Source organism: Dipodomys ordii, unplaced genomic scaffold (assembly GCF_000151885.1).
Source record: "Dipodomys ordii isolate 6190 unplaced genomic scaffold, Dord_2.0 Scaffold10, whole genome shotgun sequence".
Classification (NCBI taxonomy): Eukaryota; Metazoa; Chordata; class Mammalia; order Rodentia; family Heteromyidae; genus Dipodomys; species Dipodomys ordii.
The window spans coordinates 24,173,284-24,180,686 of NW_012267226.1; the positions used below are offsets into that span (position 1 = coordinate 24,173,284).

Genomic DNA, 7,403 nt, shown 5'->3' on the forward strand with positions numbered 1-7,403 from the left:
CTGTTGCAGATTAATCAATATGCCAGTCATTGAGCGCTTCATGGGTACAAGTGACCACTCTATCACTAAGCCACAGACACGGCCCTCCTGAAAGCTGCTGTGACTGTTCATGTTCTACCTGGAGCCCGAACGTGCTAATGTCTGAAGTACTGCAGTGTCTAAGTATATAACTGCTTGTTGACGGTGCCGACTCTGGAGAGCTGATGTGTTAGGGTCAGCTCATCTTCTGTTGGGCTTCGTCCTCTGGGACCACAGCACTGACTGGACAGTCATCACTCTGCACTGGCTCAAGATGGGACTCTTTCATTTTTGGCTAGTGCTGGCCAAGTAGCCCTATGCAGGTGCTGCACAACCGTGGTCCTTCTGTGGGCTCTGCAATCCTTATTTGAACCTTTGCCAACCCGAAGTGTTGTGGTAAAATTGTAAAACCAAGGTCCGCTGACCGTTGGCATGATTCCAGCCCTAGGTGGTCTCGATGCTGAGGAGGACGGGCAGTGGACGCTCACTGTTCTCAGCAACATGGCATCTCGGTAGTGGCAACAGATGGGTCTGAAATGCCCATCATGAGACCTATTACGTTATACACTTACACGAACAAAATCCCAAACTTGGCATCAACTACTTTTTAAACGTATTTGCAAAGAATTACCACCAGTACGAGTGAGAAGCTAAACGTCTCTTGAAGGCTTCGTGTCCAGTCACAGTGCGAGCGGTTTGTAAGTCTCTTTGTGTCTTACCTCATAGACGGGCGGAAGAGAACGTGGGAAGATGGCTCAGAGCGGCGGAACAAAGGGAGCGCTGGATCCGTGACCCCGCCCCCGCTCCGGAGCGCCAGGGCCACTTGACATCCCAGGGACTACGCATCCGTCCTCCGCGGGGTCTGCGCGCAGAAGCCGCCCTGCTCACAGGAGAACGTGTCTCCTTTTTTCTACATATTGAAAAAAATGGGCTCTTGAAGCACTTTTGAAAGGTTATATTATGGGATGCGGATTACGAAACAAACATTCCCCAAGTTCTCTTCATTCCTAACAACCACTTGCATTCAAGAGGGCAAGCTTTCTTCCTTTCTCTCTCTCTCTCTCTTTTTGTCTTTTTAAATCGCACCTACTGGCTCTGGTTCAGATATTGAAGAATAGGTAGAATGTCCTCAGCAGAGAACTTTCTTTAAAAAAAATCTTTTGAAACATAAGATAGAAAGAGGACAGTCAACATCTTTCAATAAAATGGAAATAGAGCTTAATCTTTCCCTACAATGGGAATAGAGCGTGCAGCTGCTATGAGATCTCAGGGCAGGGAGTCGCGCCACGGTAGCGTGGATGAGACACACCGCACAAGAAGAGCATGCACACCCAGCCCACGCCCGCCTCTCCCCGTCTTTCAAGGACCCAGTCAACACAAACAAACAAAACATTTACTGCCCAAAGTTCATCACCAAGTCTGCACACCTCTCTGAGCCTCTATTTACTTACATAGAAGAAAGTGAAACCCAACGAGCCTATAAGAATCCCCCTCACCCCCCGCCCCCGCCGCCCCGGCAGTGTTGCAGTTGTAAAACTCGGCCTTGTGGCTGGAACAGGACGATGAATCTGAATGCCAGCACACAGGGTGGACCGGGCTCTCACCGGAAAACCTCCCGCCCTGGGGTACAACGCAGGGTGGAGAAGCCTTCCCAGAAAGAGCGCTTGGGATCCTCCTCATTCTCCCTCCTGGCTGTGGGGTAATATGATGACCAGACTACCTGGCTTCTTAAAGACCACCTTTTAAGAGCACATGGTCTAATCGTGGGGAGAAGCCTGTCGCCTCCATGTGCGGCCATCACAAAGCAGAGCCGGCTTCGTTCCTGCTCGGCGGGTCATGAGATGCGTCAGACCTGGGCCGGTAGGAACTGATGACGGAAAAATTCCAGACCACCGATGGTGGTGCTGTCCTACAATGGCCCCATTCAAACTGCTCATAATGCGCCCGGAAGTCATTAGCCAAGGAGCTGAGTGAGCTCCACCAAGTCACAAGTCACAGGCCAGGCGCTGGAGACGCTGGGCAGCGCCTGGCCCCCACCCCCGAGTCTCCACACTGCGCTCCTTACACAGCATCACGGCGCAGAGCCCGGACAGCGGCAAGCCACAGGTGCTCGGCCTGGCATTCCGGCAAGCAAGCAGCGCAAAGAAGGAGCCGTCAGCACCGGAGCACCGGTGCATCTTTCTCCCTTCTGCGGCTGTTTGGTTATTCATCACTTGCAACAGCCCCTTTCACTGCAGAGAGGCACGCCGCGAGGTTTGTGCATAAATAGTCAACTGACGGAGAGCCTAGACCTACAAGGCGGTCACTGTGCACCATTCCCCAGGGGCCACTGTCCCTGCGGGAATGGACTCGAGTCCTGCTTCTCAAACTTGGAGAATCAGAGGGCAAAACTTCAGAGTATGTAACTAGAGTAACATGTGCGCATTTTCCCCAGACAGAGCCAGACCTCCCGTGCACAGGGTTTCCTCCACCTTCCCCCCCTCCCCCCGCCTTTCTTAATGTTAGGTTCTAATCCAGTGAGCTCCGCCATTCAGGTCAGTGTGGCTCGGCCAGCAATCTGTTAGGTCTGCCCTCGGAAGGCACTGAGCAGATGGAGGCCTGGAGCCTTTGGAGATGTGGCTTAGTTTCCTCTTAGTTTAAAAAATTCTTTCACTGAGACTGTCGATCCTCCAACCTGAGTGCCCCAAGTGCATAACTGAACACTTACATGCACGTGACACCCACAAAATGTATGTTGGACTTGTACCCTTTCCCCCTTTTCCTCCCTTCCCTCCTTCTCTCCCTCCTTCCCGTCCTTTCCTTTCCCTCCTTCCCTCCCTCTTTCTTTCCCTCCCTCCCTCTCTCCCTCATCTCCTTCCTTCTCTTTTTTGGAAAGAGTGATTTTTATTCCTCCAAGCCTCTCAGCTCTTTCGGCAGGAGTCAGATCTGTGTCCGTCTGGCTTGTGGTTCTAAGCATGTAGTGCATGTATCTGGCATTTAATGCACATTTGTTTTATTAAATTCTCACGTTCTTCGTTCCTTGTAAGTTAAACAACTTGTCCCAATTTTTCAGTAACTTTCTTTCTGTGAACCCCTCCCCCCTCCAATGACCCAGGCAAATGGAGAGCTGGTTCTTCTACTGTGGTCGGTCAGTTTGTGAACTGTCTCCTGAGAATTTGTACGTGACGTTCTGCTGGGTCCCCGGTCAATTTAAATATCTTTCTCCTGATATTTCTTCTAGACACTAACTGAAACGCTCTCAGAAAGAGATTGTTTTTCCAGCCTCTTTGCAAATATCTACCAATATTACCCTCATATGACTGGAGTTATCTCGAAGAATCTTTTATCTGGCAGAAAATAAATTCCTTGTCATTAAAATCTGACTCACAGCACTGCTAAAGTGACCGATGGTGGGGTGGTGGGAAGGGAGAGGAGCATCGTGACCCAGAGAGTCCTGCAAGGTCAGGCGAGTCTCACAAAACATCAAAGTGGAGAGAGCCATTTCCCCTGCGTGCACACGGTCCTGCATCTTGTAACCCCGCTTTGATGTCGCGGAACGGGCAGTTCCATTTTTTTTCTTGTTGGCTTTTGTTTTACATCTAGAGGTGTGGTAAACGCTGGAGGAGGCAACTGTGATTCGCAGATGATGTTGTGTCCACTAGTTTGAGCTAAGATCCCCTCTACCCCCATCCTGGCTGAGTAGTGCACTCTCCTCTCTGCAGGCCCCACAGTTCCAGAGGTTTCCCCGCATGCCCATCCGGGCCCACAGAGAATGGCGGTAAATCGCCAGGCACCTGTCTCTCATTTTTGTGTTCATTGTGTACGTGGTATGCTCAAACAAACGAGATGTTCAGAAATAGAACCATTCTTCTGGATTTCTTCATGGATTTTTGGGGCTTTCTATGGTGAGTAGTAGATTCACCCCTTGTTTCTTAGCTTCCTGCCGGGCCAGCCGATGGTGCAGGACGCACACTGTCTTCTGCCGGTGGCGTTCGCGGTGCTCCTGGTTTGGCACAGCGGCGGGCACCCTAATCATCGCTGTATTGAAGAGCATGTGGTTTTTTGGAGAGGAAATTGGCAGCATCTGTAAGTACCTACTCCCTATCCAGCGCCACGTCCTGCCTGGCTCCCAACCCCCAAGGCCCGGGAGCTTAGCCATGAGGACGCCTGAGCCAGCACTCCCGTCCTTTTTCAGACATTGCTTTATGCTTTTGGCCTGCATCCTCTTATTTATGCCTTCCCCATTTCAGGTACGCTAGATGCTGACCACCATCCCTACTTTGTCTGTTGGAATGGCATCTAAATAACTTTTTGTCCAGGCCTCAAACCACCAGCCTCCCAACCCCCATCTCCTAGGTAGCTGGAGTAACAGGTTTTGACTACCACAATCAGCACGTCGACTGACAGAGTCTAACTGAGTCGCACTGACCTGCTGCCTAGGCTGGCCTCAAACCACAGTCCTCTCAATCTCTGCCTCCTGAGTCACTAGGATTACAGGCATAAGCCACTGTACCCAGCCCCTAGATAGTACTAATCCTTAGAAAACTGCCAGTCTGGGAGGGGAAGATACGCTGTGATTTAAATGTCACTATAATGTTAGTTTGTGGGGTAAATTTCATTCGCTAATTCAACACCCCTGCTGGAGGTAAACAGTATGAGTGGAGGTAGAGCCACAGGTCCTGCTCCCGAGACTTAGACACACACACACACACGCATGTGCACACACACACGCGCGCACACACACGCATGTGCACACACACACACACACACACACACACACACACACATATATATACAAGCAGTCTCAAGGGAACAGATCACCCGCTAATAAATGAACACGTATGTCAGGTGCTCAGAAACTCTGAGGGCCACCGTCAGGAACAGAAGAACGTGGGCGTGGGTGCCATTGCTGAGCGTCACGGTAGAAGGCGTCCGCGAGGGGACAGGAGAGCAGACACGGAGGAAGCGGTGCTGCCCACGTGCTTCCCGCTGCGCCCCGCGCACGCACCAGGCGCTGCCGCCCCACCAGCCCCGGCCCCGCCCTCCTCCTCCGCTGGGGACACAGACGGACAGACTTCCGTGGGGTAGACGGTCGGGACAGTCATTCTTTCATTTTTATACTGCAAATATTTTCTTCAAATATTTTTTTCTACAAGAATTCCGTTCAGTTTCTTTTTAAATTTTAACTTGCTCTTGTGAAGAGAAATTTCTCAGGTGTCTTGTAAAGAAAAGACTCCTTTCTGGAGAGGTCGCTGTGACTTCGTCCAGACTCATTCCAGATGCTTCTGTTCTCGTGGGCTCCTGGCCCTCCCTCTCCAGGAGCCCCGCTTCCTGCCCGGCCCCACGAGCTTCAGGAAAGGCAGCAGCTGCCCAAGTCCTGTCGGATGCAGCCTCCTTTATCCGCCGCAGCCCTGGGCTGGGAACGAGGTGGCCGCCGGCTGAGTGTGGGTGGCCCTGGGCTGGGTGCTGGGGGAGGGGGCCTCGGCTGGGGGGGGACTTTCCTTCAGGGCACCAGAGGAGCCTGGGAGGCATGCACTGGCGAGCCATCGGAGCGTGGATTTGAAGCGCTTTGGAGGGTGAGTTGGTGATGAAGTCTCTCTGCTCACAGAGGACGATGGCTGGGAGCACAGGATGGGGTGCCTGGCACAGAGGGGTTTGTCCCCAGATCTACATTGGGTGCCAGGCCAGAAGCTTGGCCAGGAACGTGGCCCGCTCCACGCCTCCAGTCCCCAAGGCCCAGGCCCAGGTCCTGGCTAAGCGCCAGAAACCTCTGTCTGGTTTTCTGAAAACACCATCCTCGGACTTAAAAACCCAAGTGCACCCCACACAGACACCTGTCAGCTCTCTGTGTGTGACAGCCCCGCCCCCGCTCTTCACCCCCAGCACCCCCGCACTTGCTGGGCTTGGATATTGAGTGCTCACTCATTGTTTGTCAGAACTCGAGAGGCAACACCGTAGGAAATCAAGTGTATGTGCTGTTCATTACACACGCACACACACGTGCGTTATACATGTACCATGCACATTTAGTTTGGGGACAGCGAGACACTAAGTTTGCCTGCACAGCATGAAGGCATCTGGAGAATCACGCTTGCACAGGGCCTCCTGAAAATTTTGAGGCTTCGGTTTTGAATGTGGGATGTTAATTTGTTTTTCTTCTCTGTCTTTCCAATCCCTTGATATCCTGTAGGACTCATTTCTGCTTTCCCATTGTTATATCCAAGAACAGTATTGGAAGAAAAAACATGGTTTATAAACATATACTATCTGACCCAATGCTCCAAAAATCAGGAGACTTCATAAATCACGATCTGTTTTTAAGAGCTGGTTGTGTAAACAATATAATTAGGTTCTCTATGTACTATCCATAAAAGATATCTCATTAATTAACAGTGATCATAAAATGGATGACAACGCTAGAGTAAAAATAAAATAACAGACTCACATTGCATAAAGTCCTAACAACAGAGAGGGTACGAAATGGGTAAGTTTAGGAAATGCATCTGGAAATTCCAACCCCGACCTCAGAGGTGCAGTGACTTCTCCCTGCCGACGGCGCTGGTAGGGATGGGGCGCAGGAGACCCGCACGGCCCTCGGCTCCAGCCGCTTTCTGTTTTATGGCCCTGTAACATCATCACTGCAGGAGTATGTCAGTCCAACCCCAGTCACAAGACAGAGAAACCCTCTCCCGCGACCTCAGATGCCTGCCAGCCAACTTTATGGTTCTTTCAGGAATCCGTGATTCACTCCGGACGCATGAGTGGCCAACGCAGCCCTGTGAGCCGCCTCGAAGCAGAGCATCCCTGAGCGCAGACCTCCGCCGGAGGGACCGACTGCGTGTGACCCCCCCCCCCCGAGAACCGGCCCCAGCCTGTGCCACACACTCACACACATGCACACACACACACACACACGCACACACACACACACTCACACGCACAGACTTTACCCCAGCCGTGTTGGTGCCAACTCCCCCCCCCCCAGCCTCCTTTGGAGTCTGCACCCGTCGGTTTTTGGTGCGGGACATGAGGGAGGATGGAGGCTGAGGGGTGCGAGACCTGTCCCGCCTGCGGCCGTGTGCCCAGACAGGAGCTGCGCTGGCCCGGGATGGCCGCAGAGCTGTCCCCAGGGGAGAGGCCAGGACTGAGTTTTACCCATCGTCACCTGCCCTGTGGGACCCTGTTCTGTCTCTGGGCTGCCCCCTGCACCCCAGGCCCTGCTCTGCTCCCGAGGAGCCCGAATGGATTTGAGCTGTAGAAAGGATGCTGGGAATTCCAGGCCTCCGGGGGAGGCTATGATGCAAGCCTTTCAGGCGTCAGTCCTACTTTGTCTCTTTTGAATATGTCTCTACCTGGAAAGGCCAGCTTACCCCATCGTGAAGACCCTCTGAGCCCTTTCCTTCCTC

General features: G+C 52.4%; 1 protein-coding gene across 1 annotated transcript in view; it reads left to right on the forward strand.

Moving 5' to 3' along the window:
- The first annotated feature begins 450 nt into the window (after positions 1–450).
- Pgr (progesterone receptor) overlaps positions 451–7,403 on the forward strand; it is a 98,158-nt gene continuing 91,205 nt past the window's right edge. The window contains exons 1-2 of the mRNA XM_013009534.1: positions 451–530; positions 2,088–2,171. Coding sequence (XP_012864988.1) covers positions 451–530; positions 2,088–2,171 — 164 coding nt within the window. The remainder of the gene's footprint in view (positions 531–2,087; positions 2,172–7,403) is intronic.